Below are 24,438 nucleotides of genomic sequence, written 5' to 3'. Positions count from 1 at the left end.
ACCCACATTTTATGCTCGCGGCAGACAGGCTCCGCGCTAGCGCGGGACGCGGTGACTCAGTCTCCGGCCAGCCAAGTGGGAGGCTAACTTCAGACGCTCCCCAGGCTCGAAGGAGCGACTCCCGGGTCCCGCTTTCCTCGGGGGGCGAGGACCCAGGGCCGGCGGATCTCCTTCAAATCCCCGATGGAGAGGCTCTCGACCACGGCGAGCCTCAGTTTCCCAGCCAGGACAATTGAGCGTCGAGGCCCACGCTCGGCTGGGAGGCGGCGGGGATGGCCTCCTTCGGCGCGGATCTCCTCCTAGGAGCCCGCGGGCTGAGGGGACAGCGGCCGCCCACCCACGGCCGCCCCTAGCGAAGCCACGCGAACCACGCGCGCCCACCCCCTCACCTCCTTTAGGCATCTCGGCTTCGGCGGCTGCAGCGGCGGCGGCGCCTCGAACTGACACCGGAACCGGAAATGCCTTGGGATCGACTTCTTCCGCCCGGCCCAGTCCCTCTCCGCGTGCCGCCGCCGCCGCCGCCGCCGCTGCCGCCGCCGCGAGGAACGGGGACCTCACCGAAGCCGGGCTGTCTTGCGAGTTGCCTGAATTCCTGGCCCGACCGCGTGCTGCCAGGCAACCGCACTCCCCGGTATCCTGGTCCGGGGAGACGCGTAGCTGTGTCGGCCACCCCAACAGGAAGTGAGAGGAAAAAGGCCGTAGGGTTTCCGGAATTCTACAAAGGCAGCGCCCGGGCACCTAAGGTGACGCAATCCCCGCGCGAGGTGGGCGGGGCCCCGCGAGGGCCTTATTCTGAGGAGTTTCTCACCGGGGCGGAAGCCGTCAATAAAGAAGCGGCGGCTGTAGGTGTTTGTTCTTCCGGTGAGTGTTTCTTTCCTCTGTTCTCGAGTACTGTGTCTTAGGCAACGGTTGCGGCCAAGAAGGCGATCTGAGCGGCAGAGGCTGGAGTCCCCGATGACTTGGTGCCTTTATCGTTCTGCACAGGGATGATAGATTTGGGGCTCCTTCTCGGCCTCCCCTTTCCTCCCCCCCCCCATCACGTTTTCTCTTCCGGGACCGTTTTCTAAGTACTGCTTGTTTCTCAGATGCTGGTCTCTGAGTTTTCCCCACTATCCGGTCTGTAACTTCCCTCTCGTTCACCTCTTTGCCCGAACTCCTTTAGTTTGTAGACCGACCAACACCTCTTTCCTCCTGATACATTCACCTCCTCGTTTTACCGCTCTCCTGACCCGAGAATCTTCCGGGCTGAATTCTCCGGGGTCAGGAGAAAGTGATTCTCTAAGTCAGGCCGGGAAGAGATCGGACTCCATCCACCTCTTAACTTTAGTGCTGGGAAAACCGGTGCAAACACCACGGGTGGGGAAGTCTGGAGCCTCTAGTCAGTCAGACTGCCAATTCTCAGCTACGTGACCCTGAGTCCACCTCTTAGTGTTTGATTCATTTGTAAGACTGTTAAGGAGAGGTGTGTGTGAGGGGATTGTAAAATATCAGTGGGACTGAATACATTTGGAAGAGATGAGTGGGTTATGCTTACAGGTAATACATGGCCAGGTTTCTCTTTGCCAGCTAGAAAGCATAATGCAATTTGAAAAGATGCTTTTTTGTCTTTTAGGTGATTAAAGGCGTGGTTGTGTACACCTTTAGTCCCAAAAGGCAGAGGCAGTCGGATCTCTGTAAGTTCGAGGGGGCCATGGTCTAGAGTGAGTTCCAGGAGAGCCAGGGTTACACAGTGAAACTCTATCTTGAAAAACAAGAAAGAGAGAGAGAGAGAGAGAGAGAGAGAGAGAGAAAGAAGAAAGGAAGAAGGAAGGAAGGAAGGAAGGAAGGAAGGAAGGAAGGAAGGAAGGAAAGAAAGAAAGAAAGAAAGAAAGAAAGAAAGAAAGAAAGAAAGAAAAGATACTTTTCTATTGTTATGTGTTGCTTTGGCCTTTGTTTATTGTGTGTAATATATTGCTCTCATTTTACAGATGAGACAGAGGTCCAAAGAAGAAAAGTGATCTCTCCAAAGTCACAGAATAATTGGTAAATCTGGACAAGAACACAAGCTTGTAACTGCAGAGACCAGGGATTTTTATATATTCTCATAGGAAACAGATAGAAGGTATTGTGCTTTTTATACTCAAGTTTTTCCCCTTGAAACTGTCATCCCTGGGATTCTTCACTTAAAGGTTTACATTGTAATTGGCTTTTAATCAGTTCTTCACGATGACCCCATAAGGTAGATTTTTTGTTTTTGTTTTTGTTTTTTTGGAGAGGGTTCATGTAGTCTAGATTGGCCTCAAACTCACCAGATATCCAAAGATGGCCTTGATCTCCTGATCCTTTTGCCTCCACCCTTCCCGTCTAGGGAGGCTAAGTAGCTGTTTGGGGCCTTCTGGATAATGACCTACAGTCATTATCCTACCTATGCCAGCTGGAGTGCCCAGTAGAGCTTGGCTACAGTGTCCACTCAGATGAGACTTGTGAGCAAAAAAACAAATTTCAGTAAGTAGAGATTGATGTCATCAGATCTGCTGCTCACAACAGCCAACAGAAACTGACTGGGGAAATTGAAGCACTCACCTGGAGTTCTGATGGCTGAAGTTCCAGGTTCTCTTTGCTACTGTAGACATTTTTATATTGTGAGATAAACAATAGTAACTGTTGGAAATAGATTACCTTCCAGCAGCTCTCAAGGCCATGGTGTGTTCACCTTTGGTCTGCTTTGCTGTTTTCATTCCTCCCTATTGTAGAGTTAGGATGTGTGTGTGTGTGTGTGTGTGTGTGTGTGTGTGTGTGTGTGTGTGTGTGTGTATGTGTGCGCGCGCGCGCCCATTCTTAGATAAATGACTGGGGAGGATACTGAGACATACGTGCTTGGCTCTGAAATAGGGGGTGGTGTGGCTTTCCCAGAGCCAACTCAGAAAACATAGGACTTACTGACATACATTACACTTTCTGAGCTTGACAGCCTTGAGGAGCAGAGCTGCAGTGTGGCTCAGGCAGTCTGGATAGGAGTCCCTTCATGGAGCTCTTGCTGCTTTGAGTAGATGAATGTGCACCAGTAATGGCTGCCAAAGGCCTTTGGCAATCTGAGACTCAGAAATGACTTGACTTTCTCCTAGGTCTTTATAAGCTATCTTGCTGGGAAATGCCCAAAGTCAAAAGAAGCCGGAAAGCTCCTCCAGATGGCTGGGAGTTGATTGAACCAACACTGGATGAATTAGATCAAAAGATGAGAGAAGGTGAGTGGTGGTGCTCCTGCCTGGATAGGCTGGATGAGGTGTCAAGGCTCAGGTGCCTCCAAGGATAGACAAACATCTATGAGAAGAGGCTTGTTGCAAACTGGTCAAGTTTTGTTTACTTAGAATGCTTGAAAATTCTGAAATGTAAGATAACATTAATGAAAACATCGCCCCCCTCCAAAACAGAAAAAAGGTGTTTTATTTATGTATGTATATGTATGTAGAATATGTATTTGTGAAAGAAAGATCAGGTGTCTTTTTCACTTTTAATGTTTTGTTGGAGACAGGGTCTATGTAAATTCTTTTTCATAATTTTTGAGGTAGGGTCTCTACATAGCTCTAGCTGTCCTGGACCTGTGTAGATCAGGCTGGCTTCGAACTCATGGAGAGCTGCCTGTCTGTGCCTCCCTAGCACAGATATAAAAGGTGGACCACCACAAACCCCAGCTTACTCTATGTGTTTTGTTTTGTTTTTATTTTATATTGGGGGAGGGTTATATGCATGGGCATACAGGTACCTGGGGAAGCCAGAAGAGGGTGTCAGATCCCCTAAAGCTGGAGTTACAGGCAGTGGTGAGCCACCATGACACGCATGGGTGCTGGGAACAGCCCCATTATGAAGCATTTTTATTCATGCTTTTTTTTTTAAACTCTGTAGCTTTGAATGGCTTGGAGCCCTGCTACATATTCACATTCTTTTTATGGGTCTTTGAAAATCTTCTTTATACCTTGGTCTTTGCACCATGTATCAGTTTCTACAACACAGCGCCATAGTAGTCTTGCATTTTGGGAATCCTGGCAGTCAGCTTGTCTCTGGAAATGTGATCTGAAGCCTCAAGCATATGGTATAGCCTTTGGGGAGCATAGTATGTCCTGGTTTGATTGCTCTTACTGTGGTAAAACACCCTGACCAAAAGCAACATAGGGAAGGAAGGGTTTTATTTGGCTTAGAATTCCAGGTTACAGTCTGTCCTTGAGGGCATGCTATGGCAGAAACTAAAGCACACACATCCACAGTCAAAAGCAGAGGACAGGGCTGGAGAAATGGCTCAGTGATCTGCTTTTCCTGAGGACCCAGGTTCATTTCTTAACACCCACATATCTGCTCACAACTGTAACTACAGTTCCGGGGGTCCAACACCTTCTGACATCCATGGGCATCAGCTACACATACAGTGCACATACATATATGCAGGAAAAACACTCATACATAAACTAAATCGAAGAAACTTTTTTTTTTTTTGTTTTTTTTTTTTTGTTTTTTTGTTTTTTTTGTTTTTTTCGAGACAGGGTTTCTCTGTGTAGCTTTGCGCCTTTCCTGGAACTCACTTGGTAGCCCAGGCTGGCCTCGAACTCACAGAGATCCGCCTGGCTCTGCCTCCCGAGTGCTGGGATTAAAGGCGTGCGCCACCACCGCCCGGCCATTTTTTTTTTGTTTTTTTTTTTTTTTTTTGGAAACTTTTTAAAAAAATGATAAATGCACACATGCTGTTTGCTCAATACAGAAGTTCAACTAGCTTTCTCAGGCCACATACACACACTCAGTTAGGCCAGCTTGATCTAGCTCATTGCTCCAATGAGGCCCCCTTAGGTGAGTCTAAGTCCTGGCAAGATGATAATTAAAAAATATCTTGTAGTATAACTACTTGTGTGTGTGTGTGTGTGTGTGTGTGTGTGTGGTAGGGGTGTAGTGTGAGAGTGGTGTATGCACAAATATGTACTACAAAGCACAGGTACAGGTAGAGGACAACTTACTGGAGTCAGTTCTCTCCACCATGAAGGTTCTAGGGATCAGACTCTTACTGGTTTTGGAAGCAAGCATCCATATCTACTGAGCTGTCCCATCGGCCCCCTGAATTGCTACTTTTTTAAAATTTATTTTTATATATGAATTTTTTGCTTCATGTGTACTGTGTTTGTGCCTGGTGTTTGCAAAGGCCAAAAGAGGGATGTTGGATCCCTGGAACTGAAGTTACAGTTATGATATGAGCTGTGACCTAGGTGCTGGGAATAGAACCTGGGTTCTCTGCAAAAGCAGCTAGTACTCTTAACCACTGAGCCATCTCTCCAGCTTCCCTTAAATTGCTATTTAAAACAGTTTTTGAAATACCTGTTTACAGCTAATCTGATCATTGTTATTATGAGGTCAGATCTGCAGCAAAAACCACTAAGTCACTGTTAACTTTGCTTTCTCTTTTCATAACTGGTTGTGCCAGTGTCTGTTAGATACCCAGAACTTGCAGTAGTCAAGGTTGCTATGTGTCAAGAGATTTCTTGACACAGCTCTGTGAAAGTAAAGGAAATTAGAGTGTGGATGAAAAGAGTCTACAGCTCTCTGATGTGTTCCTAAACTCATGGTAACTCTATTTAACTTCTTGGGGAATTGCTAGACATTTTCTACACCATTTTGCATTCTGCTAAAAGGGCTTAGGATTCCAGTTTCTTGTCCACTCTCGTAATTGTCCATTGTTTTCATTACTATCCCCATGGGCAAAAAATAGTCATAGCTGTAGTTAAGGAAGCAAACATGCAACATGCTATGCAGACTGACTCTCTCTTAAAACGTACATTCTTTTTTCTCTCCAGCTGAAACTGAACCCCATGAGGGAAAGAGGAAAGTGGAATCCTTGTGGCCCATCTTCAGAATCCATCACCAGAAAACCCGATATATCTTTGACCTCTTTTACAAGAGGAAAGCCATAAGCAGAGGTAACTGGCTAAATACCTTGACCTTTAAAAAGCATTGTTACTATGTTCACATACATGTAGAGGCAAGTGCCTCCCAAGGCTTCCATGTGGAGGATATGGGACAGCCTATAGGAGTTGGTTCTCCTTTTGCCATGAGGATCTGGGGGATCGAATTTGGGTTATTAGGCCTGTATGAAAAGCATTCTTGGCCCCTGAGCCATCTTGCTGACCCTCTTGACCTTTTTGTACTTGAGTGGTTTTCAGAATTTATATAGTGGTTCATAAAAAGCTGGGTGTCACCAGGCCTGGTAGCACATGTCTTTAATCCCAGCACTTGGGAGGCAGAGGCAGGTGGTTGTCAGAATTCAAGCCCAGCCTGGTCTACAGAACAAGTTCCAGAACATTCAGGGAAGTTAAACTGAGAAACCCTGGGGGGAGAGGGAAGCTTAAGGAAAAAGCTGGGTGTTATGGTTCAGACCTATAGTTTCAGCACTTGGGAAGTAGAGGCAGGAAAACTTGAGAATTCCAGGCAAGCCTTAACTGAGATCCTGACTCCAAAAAACAATGATTGTCTTTGCATACCCAGTAAACATCAGTTTTCTTACCACTGATGAATAAATTAGTTTTTGTTTTTGTTTTCTTTTGTTTTCCTCTCCTCAGAAACAAGGTTACACTAATGTAGCCCTGGCTGGCCTGGAACTTACATAGACTGGTCTCAAACTAACAATGCTTTACCTGCCCCTGCCTGATTTGGTTTGTTTGTCTTTCGTTTTTTTTTCTTTTTTTGTTGAGACAGGGTCTGTGTAGTTATAATTCTCCTGGAACTGGATTTGTAGACCAGGCTGACCTCAAACTCAGAAAAATCTTTCTGTCTCTGCCTCCCAAGTGCTAGGATCAAAGGCTTGTGCCACCATACCCAGCTTAATTTTCCTTTTTAGTCCAGGGTGAAGGCAGGTTTGTTGTGCCATGTTCTGATGCCTTGTCCCCACCTTTCTGATAGAACTCTACGAATACTGCATTAAAGAAGGCTATGCAGACAAAAACCTGATTGCAAAGTGGAAAAAGCAGGGCTACGAGAATCTGTGCTGCCTACGCTGCATTCAGACTCGAGACACCAACTTCGGGACGAACTGCATTTGCCGGGTTCCTAAAAGCAAGCTGGAAGTGGTAATGCCTGATGGCTAGATGGGGAATTATTTTCTGTTTAAAGCTCTGCCTAGGTTGACCATAGGGGTATTTTGGGAAGTAGTTTTGTCATTGGAAGCCTGCTAGCCATCCTTCCCAAGAATGAGTCCCTTCTGATCAGGGATCCTTGGGTGGAATCTGTTAGTCGGTCTTTCTGAGATGTAGGGCTGGTCTCAGTACTACCTGTGGGCAAATAACAGAACTCTTTTCTTAGGGAGTAGTAATGGCAATAGCTGAGAGGGCTACACTGGGGTGGCCACTAGACAACCTGTCCCTTTCTCTCTAGTCTCATGGTGACATTAATCTCTGCATGTCTTCTGTCTGAACCTTGTTCCAAAGCCAGGAGTGGTGGCTCCTGCCTTTAATCTCAACACTTGGGACACCAGCCTGGGCTAGTACTGAGATTATGTTTCAATAATAATCATAATCAATAATGGTTTCAGGCACCTGGCAATGGTGTGGTGTATAGTGGCTGAGCTCTAGTCTCCAGACCCTTGAAATGGAATCCCAGGACATCAGGCCATATAGGCCATCCACTCAGCTTGACCTTTGTTTTCTCTCATTACATTGAAACAGGACTCAATTCCCAGTTTTCATTCAGTGCAGATGGCCTCAGCTCAGCAGACAGCTCTGTTCTCTGTGCCAGGGGTGGGGCTCTGGTGTGGATGTGCCAATCCATGGCTAGTGATGGATGGCTACTTCCCAAGAGGAGGCTCTTGGTGTCTCAGCCTTTGGCTTAAGCTGATCTTCAGAGCTGGAGTTTGTTCAGTTGGTAGAGGGCTGCCTAGTATGCATGGAGCCCTAGTTCCATCTCCAGTGCCCCATAGAACCAGATGTGGCAGTACACATCTGTAGACTAGCACCAGAAATTTAGGGTCATCCTTTATGAGAACCTGTCTCAAAGATTTAGCAGAGCCTCGCCAGAGAACTTTATTTGCTTAAAATGTGCTCTTGGTCTGTAGAAGAGAAGGTAAAGACAGCATTGCTCCAGTCCCCCAGCCAGCCACGATGCCCTTGTGACAAGATTCTTCTGGCCACGGGAACTTAAGTGTGCACCTTTTGCCCCATGGCCTCAAGAACTCTGGCCTCAGCCCCCTAGGCAGGAGCAATCCCACCAGGAAAAAAAAAGGCTGCCTTATTGTCAGGTGGTCACACACCTTTAATCCCAGCACTAGGGAGGACAGAGGCAGCTGGATCTCGGAGTTCAAGGCCAGCCTGGTCTACAGAACAGAGTGAATTCTAGGACAGCCAGGACTATTATACAGAGAAACCTTGTCTCAAAAACAAAAGGCTGGCTTACAGAGGATTTCTTTGTGGCACGTCTTTAATCAGTCAAACACAGACATAAAACTTTGGGCTAGTAGTAGCTGTTTCCATTTTCACAAAGCTGAAATACCCAAATGGAACTGTCTAGTAGAGATGTCCTTCAGGGAGTGTTCCACCAGCAGCCTGTACAGCAGGTTCCTATAGGTATGTGCAGGCCTGTAGCAGTATATACAAATGTCTCCTTCCTCTGTTACAGGGTCGCATCATTGAGTGCACGCACTGTGGCTGCCGAGGCTGCTCTGGCTGACACCCTTGATCCCTCTACATTCTGGACTTTGGGCCTTGTTGGCTCCTGCTTATTGGGCCACCCCGCTCCTGGAGCAGCTCTTCTCAGAGTGGTGCCCAGAGAAGAGACCCAGAGGGAGCATGGGCTCTACAGGTGAAGGCTTCAGTGTTTAGTAGCTGAAATCTGTAAAAATAAAACCTTTAGACCTCTTGGCTGTAGTCATTCTTTTAGAGCAGTGGGCTGTGGAATGCAGGGGATGGGCTCAGTCCTGGCTCAGTGTCATAGGCACTGTGTGACCAGGAGCATAACCTTTCTCAACAGTGATAGGGAGGGTACCCTGGGCCCAGCATTTGTCCTCACGCCTATGCCTATAAAATGCTTCAGTACCTCTAGAAAGGTGACACCAGCATATTCTCTTGGGTTCCATCAGCACTGTGAAAGCTGGGTACTTGTCATAGCAGCATGCTCCATCACCTGTCCCTAAGGCCTCCACTGACACCAGCATTCCCAGTGGTGTCTTGGTTCTCCTTAGGCTTGGTCTGGAACTCCTGCCAGGGGTGGGGGGCTTCCTCTGCTGGCATCACTTTCAGCCACTGCTTGTAATATGCTCGAAAACCATCGATCTTCTCCAAGTAGGTGTTTTTCCCTTTGTACTGTAATTCGAAATGAACAGGACTGTGTCAAGGTGAGTGACATACATGGACAAAAGCTTCACTATGAAACCCATCACTGTACAATGGATACAGAATACACTAAGAAAAGCAGGGAGTTCAGAAATGTTCTCAGCCAGTCCAAACCACTGCATGTCACCCAAAGCTAATAACCACCCACAGCAGCTTACCCCTGCTCGTCTTTCCTCAAGGAGAGTACAGTGACAAGGTAGAAAAATGGACATTAGATTCACTGCTGTGAAGTTCCAGATAAATCTGCTGTATTTGGGTTAGGACAGACTGCCCGTTGCCTAACAGCCGTCTAGTCTAAGGGCACTGTAGTGCTCCTAAACCTGTGGAGGTCATCTCAGCCCACAGCTAGAATTGAGGCATCCCATCAACTCTGCCTGTTTGGCTGAGCTGTTGCCCTCTCTGACCTATCACCTTGGACCCATGCAGCATCTCCTTGCAGGGAGGAGAGGTATGGAGAGTTTAAAACAGCTGGTGAGGGGCTACATAGGAAAAATAAGCCAAACCAAAAAAGGAACAAGAAGGACAAACAAACAAAACCCCACAATACTAAAAGTTTGAATTTAAGATTTTTAAGTTCAAGCTGGGCCTATGTAGAGTTACACGCCTTTAATCCCAGCACTTGGGAGGCAGAGGCAGGCCGATCAGTTTTGTCTACAAAGCATGTTCCAGGACATCCAAGCCTACACAGAGAAACCCTGTCTCTGAATAATAAAAGGACTAAGTGCGCTGAGGAAATGGCTCAGTTGTCAAGTGCTTGCTCTGCAAGCAAGCTGAAAAATGCACTCTTGCACCCATGCCTCATGCTGTAATCCCTGTGCTAGGGAGGTGAGACAGGAGACAAGACAGCAAGACTAGTCGAACTGATGAGCTCTAGTTCAGTGAGATCCTGTCTAAGAAAGTCTGCGAGTGGCAGAAGGCGTTAGGTGGTCTCAGGCCTTCAGTTGCACCCAGGGCCCCTCTCTAGGCACTAAGCAGTAAGATCACAGATGTTCAGATAGGCCCCTCAACCCACCCACTCTTACTCAGCCTTCACTTAAGTGCTACACATGGGAGCCATCCCTGAGCACTGCCTCAAGTGTGCTCTCACCCATTCACTGTCTCCCTCCCTACCTGGTTCGTGTCCTTCTAGGCCACAGTTGCCATTCAGTGCTCTAGAAAGAGCACAGGGCGACTCAACAGAGCCCCATACTAAAGTACAGAGCCTGATGTCCTTGAAGGGGGACATGTGCAGTAGCCTTTATCAAATTGTATCACCACCGGTGGGTGCATCTGCCCATCCACTGAACAGTAAGTACTGAGCACCAAACAACACACAAGCACTGGGGAACCAGGTGGGCAAGGCACAGTCTCCACCTCTCTAAGCCTAGGTGGTTCAGTGAAGACAAGAACCTTGTGTGAACATAGTAAACCATGGCATCACAAGACTATGTGGGGAAGGGAGGCATATCTGAGAGGGGGTACTTAAGCTGGACATGATGCTGCACACACTTGCAAGATGGAGACTGAAGAATCAGTAGTTCATGGCTAGCCTGAGTTACCTGAGACTGCCTCAAAATAAAAAGTGGGCTGGAGAGATAGCTTAGTGGTTAAGAGCACATACTGTTCTTCCAGGGGACCTGACTTCAGTTCCCAGCTGGATATCCACACTAGGCAGCTCACACCACCTGTCAGCTCCGGGGGATTCAATGTGGCTCAGGGCCTTGGGTTTTCTCTTAAAGCTGCTGAACAACTTTCAGCAAGGAAATGAATGTCAAGCCCCATAGGCCAAAACCAGAGATGGCAGCAGCTAAGGCAATGGTGGGCACTGTAGAATTGGCGCACATACCCGGTCAAAGGTGGGAGGGTACTCGGCAGCAAACTCGAGCTGGCGGATGACTACTTCGTTCACTGGGACACTGTTCCGCCTCATGTCCTTCAGGATATCAATGAGATAGGCATAGTCCAGCTTCTTGAGGGCCACGTTGATGAGAGTACTGTAGATGTGGGTGTTAGGGGTCATCTGGGATTTCTAGAACATGTACATCACATGGTCAGCAGGATGATGGTGGCTGGTAGGACAAAGCAGCCCACTGTGCCAGGTCCATAGACTGGTCTGTTCCACAGACTAGGAACCAGGAACAAGAAGGGTGGGACCACACAGCAACTGGCTGTCTGGTACCGTACAAAAGCTTGCATGCCCTATCACAACAGCCCTGAAGAATTGGGGAGAAAGATTGCTACTTGGGGGTCAACAGACAGGCAGAAAATGTGTGAAATACCTCCTCACTCTTGGCCGCAGTTTATTGGTTGACAGTGTCATCACCACAAGGTGGGGGTCAGTCTATAACAGCTAGCATTAGTGCAGTGGTAGAATGTGTGGACACAACTGGGTCCTTGGAAGTGGCCACTCCTGGGGTTGGTTGGAATCAACTCAGCAAGCTCTCATGAGAGGGCCAGAGAGAATGAGCATGAGAGCAAGCCAGGGCCGAAAACTATGCTGTGCCCGCAGACCTAGCTCATCTCTCCTCTGGATATAGCTCCCATCCCTCCAGGATGTTGGGGTTCAGCCCCATTCACATCTCTCCATGGGAACCAACAGCACCTTCAAGATGGCTGGCAAACCTGCTTGTCCCCAGAGGGGGCATGCACACTAGAAGGGATGCTGTCCCACTTGCCCTGCTCCACACTCATTTGATACCGCTGGGTCCCATTTTCCCCACAACTTTCTTGCTGAGAACTCCCAGAGTTCCCCCAGAACTGTAGGCATCCTGCTGGGGTCTCTCACCTTCATGTCTGCAAGCAGCTGCATACCATCCTTAGGCCTACGGCACCCAATGGCCAGGCTGCAAAAAGTTCGAAGATTGGGGACAATTCCCTTCTTTGCCAGGACTGGCAACAGCGCCTGTAGGACAGACATGCAGCTGTTACCTGAGACCCGTAAGTCCTGGCCAGATGTGCTGATGAATCCCTTTTGTGGATGCTAAAGACTGAAGGACATAACTGCTCAGAAGCCTCTTGACTCCCTCAGCTGACTGTATGGTATTCCTGGTCTCCACTCAGCACTCAAGATTCCATGCCCTTTGCCCTTCATGTCTCTGACCTTCCTATCCTGTGTCAAGCTCCTTGGCTGCCCATCCCTGTACTGGGCCAAGGAGCCAGAAGCTCCTGATGCGAGCAGGAAGCAGCGCTGACCAGTATGGCAAGTGCTGGCTGAGGGAGGTGTAAGAAAGAGGGCGTCTTTCAGCCTAGGTAGGGCCTCAGAGAGGGACTGTCTTCTTAGGTTGTCTCAAGGAAGGCGTGCTCTGCACTGTGACCATCACCTATCACCTTTGACCCTCGCAGATGCCCAGGGAACTGCTTCTGTCAAAGCACATCACATAAAAACTGTGTAAGTGAGAAAACCCAGCCTGGAGCCTAGCTATCATCTCCGTGATATGGGGAAAGCTGCACATAACCAGGCTGTGCCTCCTGGCCTGCCCTGGAGAGAAGCAGATAGACCTGAAGCTGATAACACAGAGTAAGTGCAGCGTTGGGAACATAGATGAGGAGATGGGAATACTCTGGTTTGTACTGGGGTGCCTCATGGTGAGTCTTTCCTTTTGGGGAGATGCTGAGCCGGGGTCTCAATAGACAGCCTTGGCTAGTCTGGAGTTCACTACGTAAATTGGACTAAAACTTGGGAGATCTGCCTATCTCTACCTCCCAAGTGTACCACCATATCCAGCCCTTCTCAGATCTCTCTCTCTCTCTCCCTTTTAAAAAAAAGGAAAAGGTCTCGCCAGGCAGTGACGGTGCACGCCTTTAATGCCAGCACTCGAGAGGCTGAGGCAGGCAGATCTCTGTGAGTTTGAGGCCAGCCTGGTCTACAGAGCTAGTTCCAGGGCAGCCAGGGCTGTGTTATACAGAGAAACCCTATCTGGAAAAACCAAAAAGAAAAAAAAGAAAAAAAAAAAAGAAAAGAAAAGCCCTCAAGGACTCCAGGCCAGCAATGAACTCTCAATTTGGCTTTGCTAGATTGTTTTATGTCAACTTGACATAAACTAGAGATATCTGAAAGGAAGGATTCTCAGTTGAGAAAACGCCTAAATAAAATGGGGCTGTAGGACATTCTCTTAATTAGCAATTGATGGGGGAAGGCCCAGCCCATGGTGGATGGTGCCATCCCTGGGCTGGTGGTCTTGGGTTCTACAAGAAAGGAGGCTGAGCAAGCCGTGGTGCAAAAGCCAGTAAGCAGCACCCCTCCATGGCTCCTGCATCAGCTCCTGCCTCCAGGTTCCCATCAGAGTTCCTGTCCTGACTTGCTTCAGTGATAAGACTAGGAATGTGGAAGCATGAGCCAAACAAAACCCCCTCACATTGCTTTGGGTCATGGTGTTTCATCTTTATAATAGTAACCCAAACGAAGACAGTGGCCAAGGGTGACCTTAAATTCTTGACCCACCATCCTTCCCTCCCCAACTCCTGTGACTATAGGTGTACAGCAGTTACGCAGTGCTGGGAATGGGTCCCAGAATCATATGTATGCTAGGCAAGCACTCTACCAGCTGAGCTACCTCAGCACTTCACAGTGACTTTTTGTTTTGTTTTGAATGTGTATAGTGTTCTGCCTGCATTTATTTCTGCGCACCACTTGAATACTTAGTGCCATGGAGGCCAGAAGAGCGTATGAGATACCCTGAAACTGGAGTTACAGATGGTTGTGAGCTGCTGAGAGTGCTAGGAACCAAACCCAGGGCCTCTAGAACAGCCAGTGTTCTTAACCACTGAGGTATCTATCTCTCCAGCCCAAGTTTATGATGCTTCTCAAACCAGCTGAACAACTCTACAGTCCTATTCCTGAAGCACCTGCTTATCTTATGTACCCCTCCTCAGTGTGACATGTTTAGCCTCTTGGAACCCGATATCCTCAGCATGTCAGCATGTCCCTTCTCCACGGGTGCCCTTCATACCCTTCCTCTGCATGGCAGTGCAGCTGGCTGGTTTGTGACGGCTCAATTTCTAGCTTCACATAGGGCCAAGCCTAGAGCAGGCCTCCAAATGTGTCTGCTGACCACTAATCTATGTTCTACAATCTGAAGTCAGAGGGGAAAGAAGGGGCGTCCCCAGGAGACAGCGCTCTACCTTTGCTCCCTCCAGGTCTCCCAGCTTGCTCTTCTTCCTTATCAGCGTGTTGAAGAAGGTCACGTCGGCCTTCACCTCACGCCTGTCCAGGACGGTCAGCAGCGAGGACTCTGCGGGGCTCCCAGGTTCCACCATCTCAGCCAGCAGAGTGAGGGTTTTGATGTCCGGCTGGAGCCCGTGCTCTGCCATCTTGCCCAGGAAGCCCTCCAGGCCCCCCATCAAGGCCAGCCTATCAGCAGGAGTGGCCACTGTCCCGAAGGAGACTACGGTCGAGGGGAGAGTTCCAAGACTCAGGATATTGAATTCCAGCTCCAAGTGGGAAGGCTTTAGGGCCAGTGGGGTGTGGGCTGCTATGTCGCCAGGTTCTGCCTTGGTTTCTACCTCAGGCTGTGTCCTGCTTGTTACCCCACTCTCAGGGAAGTCTGAAGGCCCCTCAAGTTTCTGAGACGGTTCCAGAAACAACTGCCTCTCCAGTGCCTCCACATGTCTAATTGACACACCATCCTCTGCCTTGGCCTGGACTTTCCTCCTTGCCTGAGGCCTGCTTGCTGGGGGCTGGAGTAGGATGGTCTCTTCCTGAGGCTTCAGGAGCAGCCTGGAGGCAACCTCTGGGTCCCCCAGACCACAGTCTCGAGCTGCCCCCAAGAGGAGGTTATAGCCATGCCTAGTTGGTTTGATCCCCAGACTCAGCATCTGCCACCACACCTGCAGGAGAAACAAATGTTAGCTATATGTTCCTGCATCTACAGGTCTTTAATGGAAGTAGGTGCTATGAGTTCACAGTCAGACAACCAGCAAACTCATAAGCTGAAGTAGCTCTACTCCTAGTACAGCAACTGCCTAGAATGTGTAAAGTCCTGGATTAAAACCCTAGCACCCCCCAAAAAAGAAGAAGAAGGAAACTGCTGGGGATGTGACTCAGGGTGCAGAGGCCCTGGGTTCAGTCCCTGTGAAGCCAGCCTATAGTCCCAGGTGGAAGGATTAAGATTAACCTGAGCAATGTCAAGTCTGTGGCGGAGGAGGGGTTGGGGAGGACTAGCAAGGTGCTGGCCACCAAACCTGATGCCCTGAGTTCAATGTCTATTTCAATGCAATGAGTTCAATGCAGGCCAAACTCCAATGCACATAAAAATAAATACATAGGTTTTCACTCTTTTTTTTTTTTTTTTTTTTTTGAGGGGGGTTTTTCGAGACAGGGTTTCTCTGTGTAGCATTGCGCCTTTCCTGGAACTCACTTTGTAGACCAGGCTGGCCTCGAACTCACAGAGATCCACTTGCCTCTGCCTCCCGAGTGCTGGGATTAAAGGCGTGCACTGCCACCGCCCTAATAAGGTCTTGTCTTTTTTTTTTTTTTTTTTTTTGGAGACAGGGTTTCTCTGGGTAGCTTTGTGCCTTTCCTGGAACTCACTCTGCAGCCCAGGCTGACCTCAAACTCACAGAGATCCGCCTGCTTCTGCCTCCTGAGTGCTGGGACTAAAGACGTGTGCCACCACCACCTGGCAAATACATAGGTTTAAAAAGTGATTAAATAAAGAAGCATCTAGAAAGTATCTAATCTGAGGCTAGGCATGGTAGCACACACCTTTGAATGGCTGTGAGTCACAATGTGGGTGCTAGACACTGGACCCAGGTCTTCTACAAGAGCAGCTTAACTTCTCTTAACTGCTGAGTCATCTCTCCAGCTCCCTTTGGTTTTTCCTTTTTTTTTTTTTTTTTTTTTAAGATAGGTTCTCACTATGTAGCCTTGGAGTCATGTAGATCAGGCTAGCCTTGAATTCAGAGATGCCTCTGCCTTCTAGGTGCTGTAGTAACTGACCAACCCCTTTTGTTCTGGCAGGAACCTCCACAACCTGGGTATGGGCAACATTGGACACCCTACCTTATCAGAAAGAGGTGTGCAGATGGGGATTGGCAGGTCAGGCACCAGCTTGGCAAACCTTGCAAGGGTCTAATGCCTACCAGGGCAAGGTCTTCAGGAAGGCAAGTGTCTTGGCAGCCTTTCCTAAACAATGGTTAGCAGAATGGTCAATTAAGGGATACACACACCATACTGTTGGAATAAAATGTGGTGGCAGGGATTCATGCACTAGAGTCTGATAAACTTGGCTTTTTTTTTTTTTAAAAAAAAAAAGACAGGGTCTCAAAAAAAAAAAAAAAAAAAAGACAGGGTCTCAAACCAGAACTCTCAATGTAGACCAGACTAGCTTCAAGTCACAGCTCTTTTTTCTTTTTTGGTGTGTGTCTGTACATGGTTGTTGCTGTTGCATATGGATATATGTATTTTTCTGTACGTAAGCAGAGGAGCAGAGGCCAGAGGCAAGCATCAGGTGTCCTGTTCTATCATTCTCTGTCTTATTCTCTGAGATAGGGTCTCTCACTCAACCTGGCACAGCAGCCAGCAAGACCCAGCAATCCTCATGTCACTGTTGCCCACAGAGCTAGGGTCACAGTGCTCAGGGCCACATCCATCTTTTTGCATGAGTTCTAGGGATTTAAACTTAGGTCCTTACGTGCTTATACAGCAAGTGCTCTTACCTACTGAGCCATCTCTGTGCCCCTAAATCCCAGCTCTTAGTGGCTGTGGGAATCTCAGGAAAGTTATAAATGTCTGTGAGCCTCGGTTCCCTCACCTGCAAAAAGGGGCTGGCAGTGGCCTTGAAGAAGCAGTTCAGGAAGTATGCAACACAAATAGGCATTAGTATTGATAGGTTCATTCTATGCTTTCTTTATATCATGCTACTGCTCAAAATTCTTTGCAGAGGGACAACCTTGTTGTCTTGGGTCGTCATTCTGCAAAGTAGCTGGGAATTTTCCATGGCAGCAACACCAATACCCACTCTCCACATGATTGGAGGCGTCATCTCTGGGGGATCTGAGATAGGATTAGAGTATATATCTCACTTTGGGACTAAGTGTACATTCCTGGGTTGTACCTGTAGAGATGCCAAGAAGAGAAGGAGTCCGAGGGATGGGCTGAACTCGCGCCCCCCCCCCCCCCCTCGAACGTACTGTGATGGTCAGGAACTCCAAAATTAGACGGTCTGAGCAGAAGAGGTTTGGGATGGCTGTGCCTTCACTAGTGGGGCAGCATTTCCACAAGCCTCCCTTCCATGTTGTCCACAAGATGGAGGAAGAGCATGTCCCATAGTGATTACCATGAAGGCCAGAAGATGGCAGATATAAAAACAACTGGCACAGTGGGCTGGAGAGAAGGCTCAGTGATTGAGAGAGCACATTGCTCTTTGAGAGGACCTGAGTATGGTTTCTGTATCCACTTCAAGTGGCTCACAACAGGCTATATCACTCCAGTTCCAGGTGACCTCTTTCTGGCCTCCTGCACACATACATATAATTTAAAAACAAAAACCAAACAAAGCTAACCCTGGCACCAGGCAGGGCAGAAAGGCAAGACTGACCTGTACGGCTTGCCGGAAGCCTGCCTTCTTGTCCTGGATGCAGCCCATGAGCAGGAAACAGAAGGTCTCCTCTGTGACTGCATGTCCCTTGTGGATGATTTCCTGGGCAAGAGAAGAAGGCAGTCTCACTCAGAACCAATGGCAAGGCCCAGATAGGGCCATGTCTGATCTGGTTCAGTACCAGGTCCATGCATCTCTAAGGACCAGTTAGAACCAGCTCCTAGGTGAAGCACCCAACCAATCCCCCTGCTATCTCTAAGGAATAGGTACCAGGATGTAGCGCTGGGACCAGTTAGAACCAGCTCCTAGGTGAAGCACCCAACCAATCCCCCTGCTATCTCTAAGGAATAGGTACCAGGATGTAGTGCTGGGACCAGTTAGAACCAGCTCCTAGGTGAAGCACCCAACCAATCCCCCTGCTATCCCCAGGCCTGTCTTCCCAGCTCTGCTCCTAGAGTCAGGAGCATCTGCAAAGCTGACCGCAGCAGCCACGAGACTTGAGGCCCTGGAATCACAGGACTGGTTTCAAGACCCACCACCACCAGCCAACTATGGGCTCTGAGTTTCTCAGCCTCAGTTTCCTCATCTGCGCAAGGACACACCTTCTAGGACATCTGAACAACCCTTTAACCATGTAGGGACTGTACAGGGTGAGTACGGTCCCCACCAGCCTCTTCAGTGTCAAGCTGGGCAAGACCTCCTAAAAGATACTCCTACCTCTCAAAAACTCTTGTCCTTGACACTCAGCACAAGGACTCCCTTTCCACACCATCCTCTTGACAGCCTGCCACTGTCACACTGAGGCCATACAAAGCTAGGTCATGTTGGATATGTGTGCAAACCCCAGCATAAAGCGTGGGCGGTCTCAGCTTTCCTGAACATTCCAGGTGAAGAGAGACAGACAATCTCTCTCACTTGTCCCACAGGACTGGGCCTGACTTCAAAGAGCTGGAAGAAGGGAAGTCCCCACCTTGAAGACATCAAGGCACATCCTGAGGTCTGCACACTTGGCGGTCACCTTCAGCAGGGCATGGTATGTTTTCAGGTTGAGCTGGAAGTTTTTGGCCTGGAGCTGCTGTCGAAGCTTCAGCGCACTCTCTAGGGCAGAGTCCTTCCAGGGGGACTCCGCACAGACATTGAACAGAGCTGTGTATGTGGCATCTGAGGGCTCCAGGTCTCTCTTCTTCATCTGTTGAGATGGGAGAAGACTGAGGGAGGTTCTAGGAGAAGCTGGATACAGAGATCACCGCCACTTTGAAGGACCCGAGAGAGGTCTGTTACCACATCTAATTATGACAGAAGCTAAGATGACCCAAGTGGCACCTCATACACGTATTCAAACTCCCAACTCAACCAGAGGGACTATGAAAACTGAGCCCTTACTCATGGAAATGCTAACAGGAAACCATCCTTCTGGGGTACCTGAAAGAATATTCTAGAGCTGGTGTACTTGTATCAGGAGCTTCTTTCTGATTGCCCTATCCTCAGGCCTGACCAGCTCACCCTGACTATCCAGAGGGCACAGAGTGGGTCTGTTCTGGGAAAGGGGGACCAGTGCTCACTAACTGAGAGCTCATGAGCCAGTGAACTCTCCTTAGAAACCAGGACGAGATCGTTCAGAAAGATCATTACAATGATTAATGTACCTACAATGTACTTTCAGAAGTGCAGTTTTGTCAGGTATGCTGGCATCTTAGCTCTCAGGAGGCAGAGGCAGGCATGAGTTCAAGGCCAGCCTGGTCTACATAGTGAGTTCTAGGTCAGCCAAGACTACATAGTAAGGCCATCTCAAACACCAAAAAAAGAAGTACAGATTCTCTGTTTGCTCTGGCCAGACTGTGAGGTCGGGGGTAGTGTACCAAATAAGAGGACTAGGGTTAGCAAGGGTTGGCTGGAGTGAGGACTCCCTTAGCTTCTGGCCCCAGGAGAAGATGGGTTGTCTCTTGTTTGAGTCTGCAGTTGTCCAGGGTAAGGCTCTTTCTTGATTCAGGAAGGAAACAGAAACAGGGTTTGTGTGTGAGCAACTGTTGGGGTCTGTAGAGAGGAACACAGACTAACTGGGCATGGCAGCAGAGAAATAAGGGGACACGTGGGTTCCTAGCAGCCCAGGCACATGATGAAGCATGTCTCTGTCACCTCACTTAATTCTCCAAGAAAAACTCAATTTGGATTCCATGTGGACAAGCCTATGTCATCTGCCCACAGTGACACTATGCTCAGGATCTGCACCCAGCACGCACTTCAGAGCCTTGGGCCTATCCTGACCCACACTCACGTCATTATAGAGCTTGAAGGCCTTCTTCAGGTAGCCGACGCGCCCACAGCCTCCGATCAGCACTGTATAGTTGCACTCCAGAGGCTGCAAGCGCTCCTCCTTCAGCATCTGCCTCTCAAACAGATCCAGGGCCTCCGCCAGCTGGGGAAAGAGCCAAGAGGAGAGAGGGCTCAGGATGGTCTCAGGGCCTTTAACAAGCCAGGGAGAGTGGGGCACACAATTGGCAGGAGGCTCAAAGCCATTCTAGGCTACACAGCATGTTTCAGAACAGCCTGGGACTCGTTTTGTTTGTCTCCAAACAAAAACCCCAACAAAAACAGAAGGCCCCCAGCAGCGGGTGGGAGGCAGAGTCACCCTTCTGACATGGTACGGGCCAACAGCTCCCTCCAACTGCAAACTTCTGCCCAAAGTAGCCTTTGCCTGGGCTGGAAAGATGGCTCAGAGGTTAAGAGCACTGACTGCTCTCCCAGAGGTCCTGAGTTCAATTCCCAGCAACCACATGATGGCTCACAACCATCCGTAATCAGATCTGGTGCCCTCTTCTGGCCTGCAGTCATACATGCTGTATACATAATAAATAAATAAATCTTAAAAAAAAAAAAGTAGCCTTTGCCCATCTCTAATTTCCTACACCATCCTGTCCCTCAGTACATGCTTTCACTCCTTATCATTTGTTTTCGGTTCTGTTGTTGTTCTGAAGATTACACCAAATGCCTCTACATGCTTGGCAAATAATTTACCACTAAGCTGAATTCCTAGCCCAATTTCCTTTTTTTTTTTTTTTTTCTGAGACAGGGTACAACTATGTATGATAGGCTGGTTTCAAATTCAGAGATCTGTCTGTCTCAGTGCTGGGATTAAAGGTGTGTGCCACTATGCCCAGCTCTCACTCCTTTTCTTATCTGTCCATTCAAATAATAGTTACTGCCAGGCGTGGTGGCACACAAAACAAGCTCAGAACAGTGGCATATGCTAGGAAATCCCAGCACTCAAAATGTTGAGGCAGGAAGATTATAAGTTTAAAGCGAACCTGAACTACATAGTGGGTACCAGTCAGCCAGGGATACACAGCAAGACATTCTTGAAAGAATGGTGGAACTATTAAAATGAGTCAGAGCTGGCAACAGTTAGAGGTCAAGTTGTTAAAAAAGAACAAATCATGACCCAGGAAAATGTGAGATGGACAAAAAAGACCAGTGGGATTGCCATGTAGTGAGTTAAAGATAGGCAGGGGGCTAGCAACATGGTTCAGCAGATAAAGGTACTTGCAGTGTAAGCCTAGTGACCAGAGTTCGATCCCTGGGCCCCACATAAAGGTGCAAAGGAAGAAGCAGCTCTACCAAGTTGTCCTCTGGCTTCTACCTGTGCACGATGGCACAAACATTCCCACATGCACAAAAACAGTAACAGAGATGCAAGGACTGAGCACGGAACACTCCAACTTCAACAACTGAGGAGGCTACACTGCCCCATGTAAAACGCCAACGCAGCAGAAAGGAAAACCCCAAGGTTCTCGGACCTTTCCTTCCTTGATCAGACGTTTGCACTGAAAGAAGTACCAGTATGGGGTGTTCCTCCGGCCCCGCCACAGTCTGGGCTCCAATTCTTCCTCCTCCCCACCCTGCTCCTTGAGCCGCAGGTTATACAGCTGGGCTGTTGACTTGTGGAATATTTTCCGAGAGGAGTATTTGTCAGAGAGGGTCCCAAAGCTCTCTTCGTCCTCCTCCTCCTCCTCCTCCTGAGGGGCCACCGTGCTGAGCTTGCTGGAGTCCGAGCAGGGGCTGCTCATGTTCCGCTGGCTCCCTTGGTGGGAGGAAGAGCTGCAGAAGGCTGCTGACACCTGCCAAGGTGGCCATGCCGCCCTCAGCTGTGCAAATCCCTCCTTGCCTCCTGTCCATCGGGTAGATCCAAGAAGATCCAAGTGTTGAAGGACAGACAGTCCTATGGGGTGGGGGCCAGAAAAGAGCCGGGAAAGTCTCATGAGGTCTATAACTGGCCTTCTTGTGCTTCTACAACCTGAAATCAAGAAAAATAAGGAAGTCACATCAGCCCACGTGTAAGAGTTGAAAAGAAGAGAGAAGTGTAGTTACGAGGGTGGCTGAGTTAGGACGCCTTGGCTCAGGCTGGGGGTGCGGAGTGGGAGATGGGCCATATTCATAATCTCAGCACTTGATGGGTAGAAGACAATCAGAACAAGGTCATCCTCAGCTACATACCAACTTCAAAGCCAGCCTGGGCTTCTTGGGATTGTCTCAAAATAATAAAAGGAAAGGCCAGGTGTGGTAGCCCGCACAGTTAATCTCAGCACTTGGGAGGCAGAGTTCCGAGCTAGTTCCGGCTACAGAAATCCCATCTCGAAAACACAACAACAACAAAGAGGGCCCCAGCCTGTCTCAGCAGATGAAGGTGCTTTCTGCCATGCTTGATGACCCGAGAGTTTGATCCCTGAACCTACTTGGTAGCTGTAGTGAAAGCTGTTCTCTGACCTGTACACATGTGTACGATGCACGCATAAATCAATGTGCTTAAAAAATGCACAGGAGTTCAAAGGTAGCCTCTGCTACAAATAAGACCAGGCTATATGAGACCCTGTCTCCAAAAACCAAAACCAAACAAAAAGAGTCTTATGTCTGAAATTCCTGAGGCAGAAGGACTACAAGCATACAAAGGACGGGGTGGAGGTGGGGTGGGAGAGGTGAGGGTGTTTGTAGCTCCATGCTAAACTCTTCTCTAGCATGCACGAGGTTCTAAGTTCAATCCTCAAAAATACACAGAGGGGTATGGTGGTGCACTTCTTTAGTATGAGCACTCAGAGGTCATCTCTAAGTTAGAGACCAGCCTGGTCCACATAGGATGAGTTCCAGTTCAGCAAGGCCTACAAGGGAGACACTGTCTCAAAACAAAACAAAACAAAACAAAACAAAACTAACAAACAAACAAACAAAACAGAAAAGCATATACGTGCATTTTTTTTTCTCTTTTGTGGTACTAAAGGTTGAATTTAGAGCTCTACCAATGAGCTATATCTCTAGTTCTCTATATTTTTTTCTTTTTTTCCAGACAGGGTCTCTCTGTGTAGCCTTTGCTTTCTGTCCTAGAACTCACTCTGTAGACCAGACTGGCATCGAACTCACAGAGATCCATCTGTCTTAGCCTCCAGAGTGCTGGGATTAAAGGCTCCCACCACCACTGCCCAGCAATCTTTATACTTTTTGAGACAGGCTCCCATTAAGTAGCCTTGGTTAGTCTCAAATTCATCTTATTTTCCTGAGTCAGCCTCACTTCAGTGCTAGGATTACAAGCAAGCACCACTGTGTCTGGTTTTTGTATTTATTGGCTTGTTTATGAATCTGGTGGCATTGGGCTTCAAATCCAGGGGCTTGTGAATCTAAGTTCTCTCATTGAGCTGCATCCTCCCGTACTAACATTCTGTTTTTATTAAGTGGGCTAGAGAGTTTAGCCTGCATAGTCTGAACCCTTTAATACAAAATATCAGGATAGCTGGGTGGTAGTGGCTCACGTCTTTAATCCCAGCATTCAGGAGGTAGAGGCAGACAGATCTCTGTATACACATAAAATCAGAATAAACTTTGTTTTTTGAGACAGGCTCTCTTTCTATTGTAGCTCTGACTGGAACTCGATCTTTAGACCAGAGACCTCGAACTCACATAGATCCATCTACCTCTGCCTCCCGAGTGCTGGAGTTAAAGGCGTGCGCCACAGCCCGGCTCAGGATAAGCATTTTAAATCTTAACTCTCCCTCCAGGGTCTCATGTAATCCAGGTTGGCCTTGAACTTTTGATTTCCTGCCTCCACTTGTCACTTACTGGGATTACAAGTAAGCGCCAACACTCCCGAGTTTGTGCGGTGCTGGGGCTCGAACCCAGGCCTTGGCTCATGTTAGGCAAGCACTTTGCCAACTGAGCCACATCTCAGCCTCCTTACCTGAATTGCAAACCTCTAAATTAGATACATAGAAGCTGTCAACCCCGTAGCGGGACCTGGGACCCTCGGGCCGCCCCTGCCTCCTCTCCCCAGGCCTTCAGAGCCTGGCTTTTCTCTTGTGCCCGACGCCCCTGGCTTGGACAGGGTCCCTCGGGTCCAATTTCTGACCGGATTCCCGGATTCCTACGAGGGTAGAAGAGGAACTCACTTAGGATGTCCCGCGCGGCGCGGCCCTGTGAAGTGTCTGTCCTCAGTGTCGCCGGGTCTCGGCCCCGAGTCACCTCTCTTCCCTTCACTACACGCGCCAGAGGACCCGCGCAGGCGCACTTTGCGTCGCCGCCTCACAGGTGCTTTCAGAGTACGGCCAGGA

The 24,438-nt window shown here is 48.6% G+C and overlaps 3 protein-coding genes across 8 annotated transcripts in view; 1 reads left to right on the top strand and 2 right to left on the bottom strand.

Moving 5' to 3' along the window:
- Pdap1 (PDGFA associated protein 1) overlaps positions 1–498 on the bottom strand; it is an 11,035-nt gene extending 10,537 nt beyond the window's left edge. Inside the window, exon 1 of one of the 2 annotated variants that reach the window (XM_042268635.2) lies at positions 390–498. In XM_042268635.2, the coding sequence (XP_042124569.1) occupies positions 390–402 (13 nt within the window). In that variant the 5' untranslated portion in view covers positions 403–498. The remainder of the gene's footprint in view (positions 1–389) is intronic. The other variant, XM_076560318.1, reaches the window with a different exon arrangement.
- On the top strand, positions 459–8,859 carry Bud31 (BUD31 spliceosome associated protein). 5 transcript variants are annotated; one of them, XM_006982668.4, is made up of 6 exons: positions 547–861; positions 1,968–2,101; positions 3,105–3,224; positions 5,811–5,933; positions 6,913–7,079; positions 8,620–8,859. In XM_006982668.4, exons 3-6 carry the CDS (start codon positions 3,131–3,133, stop codon positions 8,668–8,670), a joined length of 435 nt encoding a protein of 144 aa, XP_006982730.1. In that variant the 5' UTR covers positions 547–861; positions 1,968–2,101; positions 3,105–3,130; the 3' UTR covers positions 8,671–8,859. The 5 variants fall into 5 exon arrangements, 4 of the variants coding, with proteins under 4 accessions (XP_006982730.1, XP_076416435.1, XP_076416437.1 ...); XM_076560320.1 differs by lacking the exon at positions 547–861 and adding an exon at positions 876–962; XM_076560322.1 differs by lacking the exon at positions 547–861 and adding an exon at positions 954–1,116.
- Ptcd1 (pentatricopeptide repeat domain 1) lies at positions 8,404–24,438 on the bottom strand. Its single transcript, XM_016001238.3, has 9 exons — positions 24,277–24,438; positions 21,643–22,139; positions 20,124–20,264; positions 18,819–19,037; positions 17,849–17,950; positions 14,433–15,137; positions 12,097–12,213; positions 11,158–11,340; positions 8,404–9,302 (listed from the first exon to the last, which is right to left on the bottom strand). Exons 2-9 carry the CDS (start codon positions 22,102–22,104, stop codon positions 9,120–9,122), a joined length of 2,112 nt encoding a protein of 703 aa, XP_015856724.1. The 5' UTR covers positions 22,105–22,139; positions 24,277–24,438; the 3' UTR covers positions 8,404–9,119.

This window comes from Peromyscus maniculatus, chromosome 23, assembly GCF_049852395.1.
Source record: "Peromyscus maniculatus bairdii isolate BWxNUB_F1_BW_parent chromosome 23, HU_Pman_BW_mat_3.1, whole genome shotgun sequence".
In the NCBI taxonomy this organism is placed as follows: domain Eukaryota; kingdom Metazoa; phylum Chordata; class Mammalia; order Rodentia; family Cricetidae; genus Peromyscus; species Peromyscus maniculatus.
Note: the sequence above shows the minus strand (reverse complement) of the source record. Positions and strands in the feature narration are given on the sequence as shown.

What these genes read in the sequence shown, in the direction of transcription:
- Bud31 (XM_006982668.4), top strand. Translation starts at nt 3,131, where the DNA reads ATGCCCAAAGTCAAAAGAAGCCGGAAAGCTCCTCCAGATGGCTGGGAG. An exon ending in AGATCAAAAGATGAGAGAAG is followed by an intron (nt 3,225 to 5,810) that starts GTGAGTGGTGGT and finishes TTTTCTCTCCAG; the next exon opens with CTGAAACTGAACCCCATGAG. An exon ending in GAGGAAAGCCATAAGCAGAG is followed by an intron (nt 5,934 to 6,912) that starts GTAACTGGCTAA and finishes CCTTTCTGATAG; the next exon opens with AACTCTACGAATACTGCATT.
- Ptcd1 (XM_016001238.3), bottom strand. Translation starts at nt 22,104, where the DNA reads ATGAGACTTTCCCGGCTCTTTTCTGGCCCCCACCCCATAGGACTGTCT. An exon ending in CCTTCAAGCTCTATAATGAC is followed by an intron (nt 19,038 to 20,123) that starts GTGAGTGTGGGT and finishes CCATCTCAACAG; the next exon opens with ATGAAGAAGAGAGACCTGGA. An exon ending in AGCTGCTTGCAGACATGAAG is followed by an intron (nt 11,341 to 12,096) that starts GTGAGAGACCCC and finishes TACATGTTCTAG; the next exon opens with AAATCCCAGATGACCCCTAA.